This window comes from Poecilia formosa, unplaced genomic scaffold (genome assembly GCF_000485575.1).
Source record: "Poecilia formosa unplaced genomic scaffold, Poecilia_formosa-5.1.2 Scaffold2, whole genome shotgun sequence".
NCBI lineage: Eukaryota > Metazoa > Chordata > Actinopteri > Cyprinodontiformes > Poeciliidae > Poecilia > Poecilia formosa.
The window spans coordinates 1,777,819-1,794,866 of NW_006799941.1; the positions used below are offsets into that span (position 1 = coordinate 1,777,819).

General features: G+C 36.4%; 1 protein-coding gene across 1 annotated transcript in view; it reads left to right on the top strand.

The window, feature by feature from the left end:
- Positions 1-796: 796 nt before the first annotated feature.
- Positions 797-17,048, top strand: part of nckap1l (NCK associated protein 1 like) — a 67,372-nt gene continuing 51,120 nt past the window's right edge. The window contains exons 1-22 of the mRNA XM_007549054.2: positions 797-982; positions 2,213-2,323; positions 2,412-2,504; positions 3,297-3,353; positions 3,610-3,752; positions 4,924-5,014; positions 5,145-5,282; positions 6,533-6,581; positions 6,999-7,155; positions 8,115-8,171; positions 8,258-8,354; positions 8,487-8,596; positions 8,901-9,033; positions 9,181-9,262; positions 10,444-10,502; positions 10,604-10,749; positions 10,827-10,959; positions 11,237-11,356; positions 11,723-11,862; positions 13,441-13,572; positions 14,404-14,622; positions 16,018-16,148. Coding sequence (XP_007549116.1) covers positions 893-982; positions 2,213-2,323; positions 2,412-2,504; positions 3,297-3,353; positions 3,610-3,752; positions 4,924-5,014; positions 5,145-5,282; positions 6,533-6,581; positions 6,999-7,155; positions 8,115-8,171; positions 8,258-8,354; positions 8,487-8,596; positions 8,901-9,033; positions 9,181-9,262; positions 10,444-10,502; positions 10,604-10,749; positions 10,827-10,959; positions 11,237-11,356; positions 11,723-11,862; positions 13,441-13,572; positions 14,404-14,622; positions 16,018-16,148 — 2,488 coding nt within the window. The 5' untranslated portion in view covers positions 797-892. The remainder of the gene's footprint in view (positions 983-2,212; positions 2,324-2,411; positions 2,505-3,296; positions 3,354-3,609; positions 3,753-4,923; positions 5,015-5,144; positions 5,283-6,532; positions 6,582-6,998; positions 7,156-8,114; positions 8,172-8,257; positions 8,355-8,486; positions 8,597-8,900; positions 9,034-9,180; positions 9,263-10,443; positions 10,503-10,603; positions 10,750-10,826; positions 10,960-11,236; positions 11,357-11,722; positions 11,863-13,440; positions 13,573-14,403; positions 14,623-16,017; positions 16,149-17,048) is intronic.

A 17,048-nucleotide genomic window follows, 5' to 3' on the forward strand; every position in this document is an offset into this window, starting at 1 on the left:
CTGGTCATTTCTCCTGGCTTTTTCTTTGATGAATCTCAATAAAGTAACAAACCATTAAAAATGTAATTTATTTAATCTATTCAGTGAAAACAGTTAGATTCACATGTTATATAGATTCATTGCACAGACAAAAGTAAATTTCAGGCCTTGATTTCTGTTGATTTTGATGATCATGCCAAATGAAAACACAAAGTTCTGAAACTTAAATATTTCCTAAGACCAATCATTTTTTTATTACATGTATACTCCAACTAATTCCCATAAATATGCTTGGATAAAGCCATCTGTAAAATGGTCAGTTTCTTTAGCTCGCTGGAAGTTGTCAAAGACTGTCATGTCAGCAGACGTTGCAGTGACAGTGTCTGTCATGCAGTTGTTCAAACTATATATTTGATTTTAGAGCAGCTTTAGTAATCATTAAATCACTGTAACCCACTTCAGTGCTCTGTGCTTTTGTGCTATGGTTGTTGAAGGCTTTCCTTTATTTTAAAAAATAAAGGAAGTGCCTGACTTCAGAAATAAACACCAGAATAAATTTAGATTTGAGGAAGCATGACTGTGTGATAGACTTACATTGCAACAGTTTGATCAAAGTACGGTATCTTTAATCTCCAACACAAAATTAAGTTTTCATACCGAAAAATAATAAACAATTCTTAGTTTTATCTAATTAGTCTGTGTAAATTTAGCATATTCTCTTTTTTTAGCCACAGCATTTGAACATTTCACACTTAGCTCAATATTTGGCTCCACCTCCCCGCCCCCATCAGTCCCATGTGACTAAGTGACAGGGTGAGGCTCCGAGTGCACTTGTTTCTGTGGGTTCAACTTCTTTACAGAACCAGGAGGCCAGGGTTTTTACCGGTGGGAGAGGTTTTGTTCGCCCCAAACCATGGATTACCAGCAAAAACTGGCTGAAAAACTTACCATCCTCAATGAGAGGGGCAGTGGGGTGTTGATACGCATGAACTACATTAAGAAGGTAAGGGGAAGAAGAAAGTTTTAAAGGCTGTAAGGGATGAACAACAAAAACAAGAAATAAGGAACTCCTTACATTTCCTGTAATTTGTGTTTTTAAATGAAATAAAGAAATTTAATCAAGCTTTTTATCAAAAGTAACACTACAAAGTAATAAGACGAGTGATGACCTGCTGTTCTGACCTGAATCACAGTATCACTGTTATTTAGTGGTAGCTTATAAATGTTTATTTTCATTTTTAATTAGAGTGATTAACTAATGTTGCTTTAGCTACTATTGTTCATCTCTAAAACAATCAGGATGTACAAAGATTCTCATTGGCAGACGTTTTGTTTATTACACTGTCGCTGAGTAGACTCTCACGCATGTGTTTCAATAGTCATGGCAAAAACTGCAGAACTTCTTGAACCCACTTTGAGCTGACACCATGATCAGATTCCAACAAGGCAAATCAAGGTTAACTTTCTGCTGTTTCGAACTAATTTGTCCCTCTGGGCTCAAACTGTGGGCAGTACAGTTTGCAAACTGCAAGTGAGCTTCTTTCTCCAAAAAGGAAGTGCAAACAGGAAGTCAGTGGTGTCTGTCATCTGAAATTTCAGTTATTCTGAGCTGCAAGCGGTGACAACCAGACATTTGGTTGACACAAAGACAGAAAACAACAAAAAAACAAAACAAAGAAGACAGAAGTCAAATAATTCCAATATATATATATTTTTTTTTAGAAATGTAGAAGATTGTTGTTTTTAGCCCGTAGCTGATTTAAGAGGCCTACTTGTGAAAAAACAGTGAGGCCTGCTTGTGAAGTGCCTGGAGGAACACCATGTTTGATGTTCAATCTGGATTAATGTATTTGATGTCGATAGATATTTTTATGTACATCATTGATATTGACTGATTGGTACATGAACAGAAGGGGCAGCTGAATGTGCCACTGATAATGGTAGCAGCTGATGTGTTATTTTTCAGGTTTATTGAGTTGATGTCCCAATTGTTTGCTTCAACTCTCCTCCAATCTAATATATTTTCGTGTCAATATATTACTTAATGATCTACGTATGTTTAGTCATTTTGCTAAAGATTTCTACATGTCAGAGAGAGGGTACTTACATGTTTTAACTTTTATCTAGAAGTTGCTTAAATCTAAAACATTCCTCAGTAATATTTTAACCACTTCCTATAATTGCAACTTTAATTATTTAATCATTTGTTTCCTTTTTTTTCCCCTTTCTCTAGCTATGTACAGATCCCAAGCTGCGTCCAGGCTTCCTCACAGATAAAGTGATGGAACCTGCAGTCAAGTACATCAATAAGAAATTCCCTAATATTGACTTCAGAGGAAACATTGTAAGCAGATTTTATTACCTCATGTGATTTATGTTTCCCTTCATTGACCTTTACACATCACCAGTAATTATTATTTTCAATATTACAGCAAAACCTGACTTGCATCCAGCGACAGAAATCTGAGGTATTAGCAGCCACAGCAAGCTTCTACGACTCCTTCCTGGATGTCATAGAGTTCAGGGTGATTATACTTTTTGTCATCTTCCTCCTGCTCAGTGACTCTTTTTTTCCCCATAAATAAAAACTGAATAACTTTGACATCACTTTGACTCTAATGAATGTTTCTTAAACAGAAAACTGTGACATAGTAAACAAGCTATATATCATTCTTTAGTTTCCAAATGTTCAAGAGGAAAAAAACAAAACAAAAAAAACTTTGATTCTCATTTTCTCACAAGTTGTTTATTAAATCATGTAAAGATATATTTATTTTATTTTTTTATCACAGGAAGATGCAAACAAGAATCTGAAAGAACTAAAACTAACCAGATTTAAGAATTAAACTTCTTAAACAACCTCTTTGTTTAAGAAGTTGCAGTAACCACTTTTGGTCAGTAGATGGTGCAACTACTGAACTGGTTCAGTTACTTTACAGCAAGATGATTATAACAGAATATTGGAAAAATATTAGAGTTCGACTTATTTCCATTTGTCCGTCTGTCTCTCATGCATACAGTTGAGGTAAAAATCATTATCGTTATAAAAATAATTATCTCCTCACATTGATTTGAAACTTAAATTATTAAGTCAAATCTTCTGATGGATGTTTTGGCCTTGCAGAGAAACCATGAAAATGTGATGAGAGGTGAACAATAACAATGATGAGATTTATTCCTAATGCCAATAAACTATATCTCCCAGTTGTTTAGAATAAGAGCAATTGTTTTGAAATATTGCTTAAAACACTTACTTTATTATTGTCATTACTATTGTTAAAAAAAATAATAATAATAATTCTCTGTCTTCCTTTCAGGATCATGTTTATGAACTGCTGAACACCATTGATGCCTGCCAGTGCTTCTTTGATATTGTATGTACCTACAGAGTTGCTTTGTCAAAACCTTAAGACTTTAAACATTGCCTCTTGATGTTATAAAATATGTCAGCTGTGACGTATTTTAGTTTACTTTAGTGACCACTGTAGATCGCTCTTTCATTTTACACCCTGTTTTATATCGTGTGCTTTCAACATTGTTGTGTGTAAGATCTCAAAAGCTAAGTTTTAAGGTAGTGTGGAAAAAAAATTGAAGGGATGATTACATACTGCTTTTTTTTTTCTAATTTAGTCTTCCAACTTCGATTTCACCAAAAACTATCTGGACCTGTTAAGCACCTATGCATCTGTTATCATCTTGCTCTCTCGCATTGATGACAAAAAGGTCTTGGTGGGAATGTTCAACTGTGCTCATGAGATGACCAATGGCAGCAGGTGAGAAAATTGCAGAATGGATCTTATAATCACATCCTTGCCTCACTTCAAACATAAAAACATGGGTTGTCTGTTTCTTCAGGGATATTTTTTATACTTGAAGGTTGAAATAATTTAGATCTTAACCTTCACCTTAGTATTTATTGACCAAAACAAACCAGGAGTAGATTGTATTTGTAACTCTGGCCTGTGTTGGTCTTACTGAGGCATTTAACAAAAAATATCTCCATTAAAACTCAGTTGTGCCATTTACCTCGCTTAACTATAAATATTATGTACTTAATGTTTTAACTTAACAGTGTTCTTGTATAAGCTTTATGAATAACAAGGAGAAAGCGTTTTTATGTCAATAGCCTTTTAGATCATTAATTCAAACTGGATTTTAAAAAAAATAAAAATCAGTAGCTGTATCTTGATCTCAAGACTTTAAATTGAGGGATGTGTTGCTACTTTGACCCTTTTTGTACCCACTTATCCCTGGTCAGGGTCACTGGTGTTTATCAGTTAAAGGATGGGACATGGAGTGTATCTTGGGACGCTTGTCAATCTTGCAGGGAAACATACTGGAGATTTGCATGAGACATGATTGATGATTGATACACATATTAACACCTATGAGGCAGATCGGTAACCAGTTAATCAAAAATGCACGTTGTTTCACTGTTGGATGAAATCAGAGAACCTGGAGAGCATCTTCTGCAGGTGGCAACATGAAAACTTCTTGAAGGCAGCTATAATTAATTTAATTCATTTTCATCACTCAATATTACTGACTCAAAATCAGATTCTCAATGGCCTTATTACAATACATTTTTGACAACAAGGTGACATTTCAGCTGGCTTGGTACTCAAGTTGTTTTTACACAGCAAAGCAGAAGATTTCTTATAGAAAGGATACCAACAGATATAGAAAGCTGTTTACACTTGACATGTAAGTCATATTTCATTTGAGAAAGTCCACACACACACACACACACACACACACACACACGTACGCACGCACGCACGCACGCACGCACGCACGCACGCACGCCCAGTTAAACCCTCTTTTACATGTCATGTTAAACAGTCTGTCTGTAAAATGTCCATCAGACTCTGATGTGAGAATTTTTTTTCTATTTCTCTCCTGGGAATTTATTGCATTTCTGCTTGCCACGCTAAAATCCTGCAGCGATCCCTCATACCCACGGCTTGGACAGATGTTTGTGGAATATGACCATCCATGGAAGAAGCTGACTGAAGAGTTTGGCCCTCACACAAGGGTAAATTCAACTCACATTTGTTGTTATTAGGCATTGCATAAAATTTTTCTTATTGCATAGTATACCTAATGTTTGCATTTTTTAAGTTTTTTTTCTCAAATTAGTCTTTCCTCTTTTGTCCCACCCCTAGTCTGTGACAGCAGCGTTGCTTTCACTAAAGACGGTCTACCCTCGGAGGAACCTGCCTGCAGAGCAATGGAGGAGCGCTCAGCTCCTCAGCTTACTCAGCACTCCAGCTTCCATGCTGGACCCGGCCTGCTGCGAAACTGTGAGTCCAACTTCCTGTTCCTGTTACTTCTGCTGATTACAACTGCAGTGACTTTACCAAAAATGGCTATATGCAAAGTTTTACTTGGTTGTCTGGAGAACTTACATATGGTTTTGTTTGCTTTGTTTGTCATTTCATTCATTTTCACAAGTATTTATAAATGTTAAATTCAAATATACCTGGTTTACCAAGAATTTTAATTTTGCAAAAAAAAAAAAAACGTTGTGCTTAAGTGGCATTTTCAAATATACTTGAAAACATAATTATTTAGCAGAATTTAAAAGCAGTGAAAAATGTAAGCAATGTAAACTAGAGAACAAACTTTTCAAAGTGTTCTGCAAAAAGTAATAAAATTATGCAGGAGTAAATCAGGTCTCTTACATTAAAGCCAACATCAAATAGTTCCAATGAAACATGTGTCATGGCGAAAGATGGAGATGAGCACTAAATGCTGAGACATTGTGTTGATTTAAATTGAATTAAAAGAGAAAAAGCAACAAAAAAAAAATACAGAAGTTACAGGGAGTCCATGGAGCCAGAGAAGAACAAAAACACAAATCAAGGAATAAAAAGCCAACAGAGAAAACAGGACTGTCGTAGGAAATCACAGGAGGAACCGTAATAGCTAATGAGCTAACGGTTTGCAAAAAGGGAATATAGTTGGATGTTTAAAGAAAATATATAAATTTTGGAGTAGATAAAAAAATAGAAAGAGTTGACAAAGACATTCAAAGGTTGAAAACTAGGAAATGGAAATCTTAGCCCAAGTCAAAGCTCAGACTTTGACGTCATTGATGTGTTGTGGGATATTAAAACATGGACCAGAAACTCCTCCAACATCTCACAGCTGAAAGAGGGGAGCGGGAAAACTTCCCACAGACCAACATCATAGCGGTAGATGGCTGCGAAAACCATTTCACTGCAGTTATTTTAGCCAAAGGGGGTAACAATAGCTGTCATGGGATAGGGTGTCCTAACTTTTTTTTGGTTAAGAAACATATGTCTTGTTTAATAAATAAGAGAAGGTTAATTGTTCGCATAAATGCAATTATGTAATTTTTTTCCCCAAAGACAGAAGGCATATGATTAGACATCAAGATCTAAACATTTCTTAATGAAGAACAGACTTTTTTTCAGTGGGGTGCCCTGAATTCTTTTGACAGATTGTATGGCAGCTTAATTTCTATTCATTTCTCTCAGATAAAGAATGTTAATGTGTGTCGGTGTCTAATGAACTGTCATCCCCACAGATGGCATGTGAATACCTGTCTATGGAAATAATGGAGCGCTGGATCATCAGTAAGTCATTCTTATTCTGAATGAAGCCTTTGTCTGAATTGTTAAAAAATAACATAACATAGACTTGATGCAAAATCAAATTACAAATTGAGATAAATAACTTCAAGAAGTTTGGGCCCGACTTACAGCTCCATTTTGTTTTAAAGTCAGCTGGATACAGCAAAAACATGTTCATTTAAACAGGTTTTCCTGAGATAGTTCATTATCTATTTAGACATCATCAGGTAAAATTTTCTTTTTTAAAGCATTCAAAATCATTTCAGCTTTCTATTATTTATCTTCTATCACAATAGATGTTGACAAATTTGGATTTAGCTTTGGTTAAGCTTATATAAAGAATTGAGACTATGAAGTGACTTGTAGAAAAATAATATTATCAAAAATATTTGATCACCATTCCTGATGTTTCTTCTTTAGTTGGTTTCCTGTTGTGCCACAGCAGTCTGAACACAAACCAGGCCTCCCTGGAGCTTTGGAAAATGGCTCTGCGGAGCGGCCTCTTCCTTAACCTCACCAGAGAAGAAGTCCTCAACATACACAAAGTCTCTGAGGACCTCTTTGATGGCATAAAAGGGTACACAGTCTTCACTGATGATCTTGATTCTCTTAATATCAACCCATAGATAGAATGTGTTCAGAATCTTCAATTTCAATTGTGCTTCTTAATTTTTGCTTTGATCACTGGCGCCACCAAGAGGGCACACGGCTTCATGCAGTTTTTTTTTCTTTTTTTAAATATAATTAAATCTAGAGTGGGAGAACAATAAATTAACTTTACAAAGTCACAATAGTTATTCAATTGTTTACTTTAGTTTGTTTCAGACATCTCTGGAAAATAAAAGTCTAAAAGAAACAGAAAATATGTTAACAACATGCATTATCCACAAAGATTTGATTTCAATCACAACAACCATTCATCACTCCAGCCCTTTACACATGGCAAACATTTTCATAAAACTTTTGCAAATACTGTCATTTTGGTGTGCCATCCCAAGAGATCCCCATCTGACTACCATTTGAAAACTTTATAGAAATTATTTTTGCTTTGATTGAATTGTTTTGGATTATTATTTTTATTTATTTATTTTTTTTTTTTTTTTTAGATTTTTTTCATATTTTTGGAGGAATAGTTTTACATCAGATCAGAAATGAATGGTAACATGATATGATGAACACTTTTTTAAAATGCTTGGGAAGCACAGAGGCCATATTTTTTTAATCATTCCTCCCACACTGACAGCTTCGGAACATCAACGGATTACATTTTGAGAATGAAGAAAATCAAAGTTGACAAGCAATTATAAAAGGTTCTCTACAAAGGAAAAGTGTGACGATGAACATGTTTTACAGATCACAGCCCAGTTAGTGTCTTATTTCTGCATTGAACATTTTGTTGTATTGAAAATAAAGAGTATTGCTAGAGCTAAATTAAGCCAGGATTTAATCTAAGATGTGTGACATCTTCTAATCATCATCTTTTTTTCTTCTATAAACCATAAACTGTTTTTGACAGCTTTCCTCTTTCTTAATCAGATACAGCAAGCGCATTGCAGACATCAAGGAATGTCGTGAGCACGTTCTGGCCAACTGGTAAAAGAACATTCCCCCGTTTGTTTTTGAAACTATTCAGTGCCATGTATTTAGGCTCAATGATTTGCTTTACTGTATGTTACCAGTGGAGCAATGCACAGAGAGCGGAGGCATTTTCTGAGAGTAGCACTGAAGGAACTGTTCAAAGTTCTGGAAGATGAACCTGGACTTCTTGGACCAAAGGTGGGAGTTGCATGAGAAGCTGGAGGACTAAAGTGTTTACTTTTCCTGATCCAGTTTCCATCCACAAAAAAAAGTTGACCTTTCCTAATATTATCATTTTGTTCTGCTCTTTGGACTAATCAAATCCCAAAGGCCCTATTTGTCATGATGGCTTTGTCATTTTCCCGTGACGAGGTCATGTGGCTCGTCAGACACTCAGAGAACATGCCAAAGATGAAGACGGTAGATGACTACAATGACAAGTAGGTGCCCAGGAAGTTAACTCTAGACTGCTGCAATTACATGCTGTTGTTGCCGTCATACAAGCGTGCAGATATCTGGCATCGATAAACTGAAGCTTTGTCTCACAAAAGGCGCCATTTCTGGATTAAATGAGGCGTAGCTAAACTATCTGTAAACCTCTTTTAATTATTTGATTTTTATGAACCCTTGGTGAGAACAGCATATAATTATCATTATCTCAAGTGATGAAGAAGAAGCTGAATGATGCCAAAATAGGTCTGAGTCCAATATGTTTTTTTTTTCTGTTTTTTTTCTTCTTTTCAGTCAGATGGCTGAGCTGCTGTATTTTATGGAAAAGTTGAGAGGACTGATGAAAAAGTACAACCATGTAGTCCAGCGTTACCATGTTCAATATCTTGCACAGTTTGATGCCTTGCTTCTCAATGACACCATACAGGTACAGAACGTTAACACCATGTCCAGGCATGTTTTATAAATCTCCAGGCCAAAGCTGGGGAAAAGATAAGGATACTGAATGAGTTGAATTACATCAGCAACATTAATGATGACTCTCTCTATTTTTTATTTTTTTTTGCTATTTCAGAACATGTACGTTTGTCCAGAGGAGGAGTCGGTTCTGATGAGCTCGTTTGTCTCAACCCTTTCTGCTCTTTCTATTAAACAAGGTAATACCCACAAAACATGGTATAAGAAGTGAAAATAACAGAAGAACTTTCTCTATTTATACCAACATTTTTTCTTTATATAGTGGGAAAATACTTAACTAATGTAACAGGCTGTATATCTACCATGTACCGTATTTTTCGGACTTTAAGCCTCTACTTTTTCCCCATGCTCTGAACTACGCCGCTTATAGCCGGTGCAGCTTTTCTGTAGATTTTTCTTCAACCACCAGGGGGTGCGTTAGCAGGAAGTGAATCATTGGAAGTCAAAATTGGAAATCAAAGAAGAAAGAGCAGATTTTCAAGCACATGCTAGCAGCAGGCACGACTGAGAAATGCTCTCAAACTCAAACCCCCACATCATGGAAACCACACGAAGAAGTTCATATGATGCCGCTTTTAAGTTGAAGGCTATCGATCTGGTAGTACAGATCGATAGCCGCTGCACGTAAGCTCGGCGTGAATGAATCCATGGTTCGGCGTTGGAGACGGAGTGCTGCGTCCTTACTAGCAGATTTGTTAAGGAAAATATTTATTGTGGGAAACAGAGCGGTGGAGATACCAGGGTGCGGCTTATATATGTACGTTTCCAGGTTTTTTTGTTTTGTTTTGTTTTTTTTTTTTACTTTTTAAACTTTGTGGGTGCGGCTTATGAGGTGCGCTCTATAGTCCGGAAAATACCGTATGTTAATATAATTATTTCCAAAAACCTAAAATTAAAAACAGTAGCACAGTATTTATTTAAGTACATTCCATCGGCTTTTACAATATCCTGGACCTGGGATGAATAAATTTACTTTAAAGGGAAACATATTCTATTAATATTTCATTTAATTTGACCTGACAAGATTTTTCTCTCAAATTTAAGAAGTATGTTGAACCAGGAGTCAGAGGAATATTATCTAAATCAACAATTTTGCTGCTTGTAATGATACCTATTAAAACCATTCTCCCCCTTTGAAGTTGCACTCTTTTTTTGCTGTTACAAATCAAGCAGGATCAATAATAATAATTATAAATAAAAAAAAAACCTTTAATGAAACAGGGAAAACTGATTTCTACTAAAACAATAACAGTTAATTGTAAATAATTGACATAAGATAAGTGATTGCATGAACATTCACAAGCTACTTTAGAAAAGTGTGTTGTATGATGCATATATTTGAATGTATTTTTCTGCGCAGTGGACAACAAAGAGGAGTTTGATTTCAGAGGACTGCGAATGGACTGGCTAAGACTACAGGTTTCCTTTTTATGTGCTTTTTCACATGTATTTAAAAAAAAATACAACTGAGAGTAAAGCTTACATTTTTCTAATAAGCATGGCTTGTAATTTGACTTCAGGCTTATACGAGTGTAAATAAAGCACCCCTTCCACTGAAAGACTATCCTGACATGGCTAAAGTGATGAACATGATCCAGTTTCACACCAGGATGGTGGACAGTGTGGAAGAAATGCTCTATGAAACCTCGGAGCTCTCCATATTGTGGTCAGTCTCTGCTCTATATTCTTCTGCTTTGAGTTTTCTTCCATATTCAAAGGGGATGTCTATTATTTTTTCCCCAGCTTCTATCCTCGTGTCTTTGAGAAGATGTTCACTCAGAGCAGTGAGGAGATGACCATGAAGCGGTACCTCATGTCCTTCCCTTCTGTCTGCTCTCACTTCAGTCAGTGTGGACACCCACTCTGCCCAGAAGAGGTCAGTATTCTGTCATCTGTTTGAAACTACATGCTTGACAACAGCTGGGACAATAAATTACACTTCATATGAAGGTTTATAAACTACCCCGACTCTAGTAAAAATTATTAAAACTAAAATACATATATTTGTTGTGAATTTTGTATTTTCAGTCAACTTTTTTTTACTTTTTTTTTCAGACAACATATCTGTGATGGATCATTAAATAGTGAGAAAAGTATTTATAGCCTTCTGTTTTTGTGAAACCAAACTCGTTTGTATGTGTTTTTTCGTGCAGACAGAGATACTGGAGAAGCGAAGTCTGCGCCTGTGTGTGACCTTCTTGGAGCAGATAGCAAAGCAGACGGGCGGTGTTGTGTTGGAGATATGTGCTGAGCAGCGCAATCTCAATGACCAGGTGGAGTCCGAGTCTTTTTCAGCTTTCAGAAAACTAATTATTCAGAAGAGCGTGTTTCTGCCAAAGTCTACATCCACACATAATCGAACTAACCATAACTTGGCATGTGTGTGTTTAGCTGGAGGCAGAGAGCAAACCTGGGAATTTCCAAGTGGATAAGGGAATTTTGCTGTGTTCATTTTCTAATTCCCTGCGATGTTAAGATAGCACATATTCCTTTTTTTTTCCAGCAGTGTGAAAAAAAACAAGCTAAATGTTCTTTAGTATCAGGTTTAGTATCATGTGTGGATGTATTCCTCTACCTTATCTTTCCTTTTCTTTCTCCCTCTCTTTTCTCCTTCTTTTCCCATTTACATCATGAATAAGTTGCTGCCTAAGCACTGTGCCGAGTCCATCAGTGCTGCTCGCTACAGAAAGCAGAAGAAACCTTTGCCAAAGAAAGGAGAGGTTCAAAAAGAGAAACCAGGTGCTGAGAGCCTGAGAAAAGACCGGAGTGTGACCACCAAGTGAGCTTTTACTACGTTTTCCTTCTAATAATAATTTTCCTGCCATTTTTCCACTGTGTGGCTCCTTAAAAAACATTATAACCTAGCAGAAATTTGAGGTGGTGGAGGTCTGATTTCCAGGAATGTACAGCATAATCAACCCAGTCAAAGAGATAAACTACTTCTGCAATACAAAGTTAGCTTGACGCAGTTTCACTTTCTAGAAAAGTTTTACCTTTATAAAAATAGAACTATAAACAAATTAGACACTGCTTACTTTTAAAGTTTATATATATATAAGTTAGTTAAGCTGAAGCCTTAAAGATGGCTCCAACTTTCTAACAACAACTAGAAGAGACAAAACGATCTCCTGGTTTTATAAAACAGATTTTGAGATGAGATTCCCTTTATAGAAGACAAACACATAAATCCAGTGATCTCACTAATGTACTAATCAAAGTACATTTCGATATTTACTCTTATTATTTAAAAAAGTAGTACTATGTTTCTCAGTTATTTAAATATTTGTTGCTAATGAAGAAGAGACAATACAGACAATTCAGTCTCTATTGATATTTGTTAAAATGTGAACTTTTTCTCCCAAATCCTTCTTTATAAACCTCTGAAACAGAATAGAATAGAGTAGAAAATTATTAAATGTCACATGTGGAAAATCTTTTTCTTCTTGAAGACGCATGTTGTCTGTGGCCAAACAATGCTAAAAAAAAGTTCAAAATATTATCATTACGATCATTTTAGATTTCAGAAAGAGATGATTGAATTTGGCTTAAAACCCTTAAAAGCACTGATTTTATTTTATTTATTTATTTATTGTTTTTACTTATCTGCCAAACCAAAAGCTACAAATCTGATAGTAACTTTAGCCAACTTCAGTGTTTAGTCACATTATTTCACAGTGAAAAATCAACCCCAGGACTCACCTACACCATACTGATTAGGCATGCCGATGTCTCTGAAAAGTTGTTTAGGGGGAAACTAATTTATAACTTTTACTTTAAAAAAGTGCTCAAGTCACAAACTGCTAATTTGCCAGAAAAACGCTTTTCGTGACACTTATGAGCATGAGATGTAAAATGGCTCAGTCATGAAGAATTAAACATTGCAATAAACTCCACCACCTTGTTTTGTTTAAGATGTGTTTTGACATTTTCAAAAGATTTGTTACTTCTTATGGTGTCATTTTGTTTCTGCTATTACCTAAAAGACATAACAAGCTTTTAACTTTACAACCCTTCACGTTGATTTAGAAGAGGTTACCAGTTTATTAAAGTTAGAAAGAAAACCCCTCTGCCCGTTATATATAAATGTACTGTACTAATTTATTGGCAGTGTGTTTTATTTTACTGTTTTTATAGTTTGATCCCCTTTCTGTTTATATTTAACCACAACCTAAGGGAGAAATTTAAACCTGTTTTTTTTTTTCTCTCCCCTCTGCTCATTTGGAAAACATGCTCTCAGTTCTCTGTTTATTACCTTATTTGTGTGTGACAGAACATCAAAGCTGAAGTCATTGTTAAAATACTTCTCCTAACCTCCTTGAGAATTGAAATGTCCCCCCTGTGTCTCTCTGTCTCTTAGCATGGACAAGTTGCACATGATGCTGACAGAGCTGTGCTCCTCCTACAGTCTCAGCGCAGACATTATGGTCTTTGAACATGTTGTCGTTCCAACAGAGTTCCTCCTTTCCCATCTGGAGATGCGTCTGACAGAGTAAGACTAAAACCTAGGAGAGTAAAGTGACCTAATGAATCTTAAAAATGGTTATAATGTTCCAGAAGTAACATTCTGCTGAGAAGTGATATGTTGTCCACTGAGCTCCCTTATTTAAGTCTTCCACACAACGAAATGATCTTCAGTATAAATAACTGTTGTAAGTATATACACAAAAATTGAAATATCTTGTGGTTCATAGCAGGATGTGACATGATGCCCTTAAACTATTAATCATGTTTCACATCACTCTTTTAAAACTATCTTTTTTTTTTATTTGTACTGTTTCTTTTCTTTCATTCATTTCCAAATAATCTGTCATTATGGGAAAATGCTTTTTTCCTCAGCACAGTGATGAAGTCTGATTTACTTTATAATTCCTTCATGTTAAGCTGTGTTGAACACACCTAAAAATCTAAGCAGAGATCCCTGATGTCATTTCTTGGCTCTTCCTGTTTAGGTTCTAGCCGTTTGTTTAAGCTTTTGGTCCCAGGGTGACTTCATGATTCCCTGAATATGTTCTGTTTTGTCTCTATGTCATAGTCGATGACTATCTTCTTTGTCACATCAAAGTTGATTCCCTTGAGTAGCAGCATTCTTCCAGTGAATGGTCTCTGTGGCTCAAGCTATAAATAAAATAAGCGAGAGAAAGTGAGAGAAAGCCAGGCCTTAACGAAGAAGTAAACTAATTTTCCTCAAGTAAAGCCCTGAAGCCCCAGACTCATTGACTTTCTCTGCCAAGCCACCATGGCTCGTTTAACCACTTTTAAGATTCCATCTGAGAACTGTCGGCATGCTGACAAGTGACAATGTTTAAACATGTTTCTCCAGAATCATCATCAAGATGACCAATTACAACCAGACCACCCAGGAGATAACACGTCCCTCTGACCTGCTGGCAGGGATAAAATCCTACACAGCCAGCATGCACGGCCTCGCAGGCTACATCAACGTGGACGTCACCCGGCTGGTGAAGAGTGTGCTGCTGCAGCAGACACAGCCGCTGGACTCCCACGGAGGACCCACGGTTACACACTACTACACAACGTGGTGGGTGTGCAGCTTCTTGCAAAACTGTTCATAACCCTTGGTAGTGCTATTTTACATCCATTAATAATATTTCAATTGGGTTTTATTTGACTGTTCAACACAAAGTAGCACATAAATGAAAGGGAAAGGATACATACTTTACAACGTTTTTTTGTAAAAAGACAACTGAAAGGTGTGGCATGCACATTAATTGAGCCCCCTTTACTCACATACGTCTAAACAAAATCCATTGCATCAAATAGCCTTAAGAAGACACCTGATTAGTAAAGTACAAGGTCTGATTGGATTTATTTCATCACAATATAAATCCTGGCCTGCCTATTGCCTTCCTATGCAATTCTGCTCTCCTCTCATTTCTTTCCGGTGCTCCGTCTGGGTTTTCTCCCAGTGAATTTCAACTGGGCCAATCATCGAACAAGAGAAGCTATGAAAGATGACGTGGATTTTATAATTGTAGTCTGCCTTTAGTTTTAGCAATGGCAGCAGAGGAAGTGAACAAAGCCTTTCAGTCCATGTTGGCCACGCTACTAAATACTGTATTAACATTAATATCTACCTCATTCTGCTCTGGATTCCTCTCCTTGAAGGGGTTGTTTACAGTGCAGGCAATTTCCGGTGAGCTTCACAATGTCCAACTGGCATATTATATACATAACCGCCACACAGTGTTGGAGGCTGTGAAGATGGGAAAAGACCCTAAACATTCAACCAGAACTTTAACGGAATGGTTTAAAGTTTAGATCAAAGCATATAGTCAAGTATTAGATTGACCCAATCAAAGGTCACATCTGTTTACAACTGAGCATTGGTGCCAAGACTGACAAAGTTTGATCTTTTCTGCAAAGAAAAAAAAGACTATTTCAGTCTCACTGTGTGAATCCTTAAAGAAATACCCAAAAGACTTGCAGCTGTAACTGCAACAAAAAGTGGTTCTAAGGAAAAGATTTATTACAGAAATAAATGTTTTCCTTCTTTTCACACCAACTCTACAAAGTATTGACTCAGGGCAGTTGAATATAAGTTAAAACCACGTTTCTGAGATTTTGATTGTAAACCAATCCTGTAACTTTTTTTTTTCAGTTTTGTGCTACTTTGTGTTTGTCTATCACATATAAATCCATTAAAACAAATGCATGTTTGAGGCTGTAGCATCACAGAGTAAAACATTTTTCAAGGGAAATGAAAACTTTGCAAGGCTCTGTAAGTGTACTTCATAATAAATATGAAGTGGATTCAAATAAATATGAAGTGTACCCTTAACCCTTCTCTACCTTGCAATCTTATCTTCTGAGTCATCCCGGGAAGTTATCTTTTAATTAACGTCTTCAGTTCAACCCGTCTTGTAAAGATCAAAGGCATTTCCTGCTTTCTTATGTTTTGTTTTCTGCACCTCAGGTATCTGGAGGCTCTTTTACGTCAAGCGAGCAGTTCCTTGATCGTCCACTGTCCTACGATGCAGTGCTTCGTCAGCCAGAACGCCGACAACGACCTAAGCTTCAGAGCAGAGGAGTTCTCAGACGTATCAGGTCAGCCCCCAGAGCTTTAATGACGTGCAAATATGAAATATTAACCTACTGCCAGTAAGGACCAAAACAGAATATTTTGTGGCAACACATTTCAATTGTATTTCTTATCAGTTTTTATTGCTGAAGGAAACTTTCTACCGCATATTTCCAGTTAAGCTTTTACAAGAAACCTGACATTCAATCCAATAGTAGATCAGACAAAAACCTAAAGATAAAAGACAAAAATGTTCTGCAAGGTTAGCAAACATCATCACAGCGATGATTCTTGCCTGCAGAACTACTGCCCTGGGGGATCCCTTTCGTCTGATCTCCAGCCCAATAATCCTCACACGAGCAAACTAGAACCCTTTTCCCAGACTAACATCAAAACCGTATCTTTTCAATGTGTAAACATTATCAGCTGAAAAATATTAACCTATTCAAGTCTATTTTTATTTATTTAACTCATAATTTAAAAGACAACCTTTTGACTTATATCTTTAAAGGGGATATATTACACAAAATACACTTTTTGCTCTTTTGTTTTACTTCCATTTGGGTCTCTACTGCTTCTAGAAACATTTCCAGACACCAAATGTTTTTTGGTGTCTGGAAAACAAGCCATTTCAAAAACCTCGCAATTATAACTCCACAATTGGTTGGCACTGTCAAAGGACAGACTTGGATAGCTGGTTTTATCACTGTCTGGCTGTACAACAACTTCTGAAAATGGCAAGTATATTGTTGTTGATTTACCATTCAGAAACCAAATTGTCTGCTTCTGGGTCTGACTCAGAGTCAAGGATGTTCTGTTGTACAATTGTGCATCTGTTTGCAGCCATTTTCATGGGCAAGTTCAAGGTTGAGTCGGGGGGGTGAGGCCAACAGCTTATTTACATAGAAGAGGCCCTAAAACAGCTC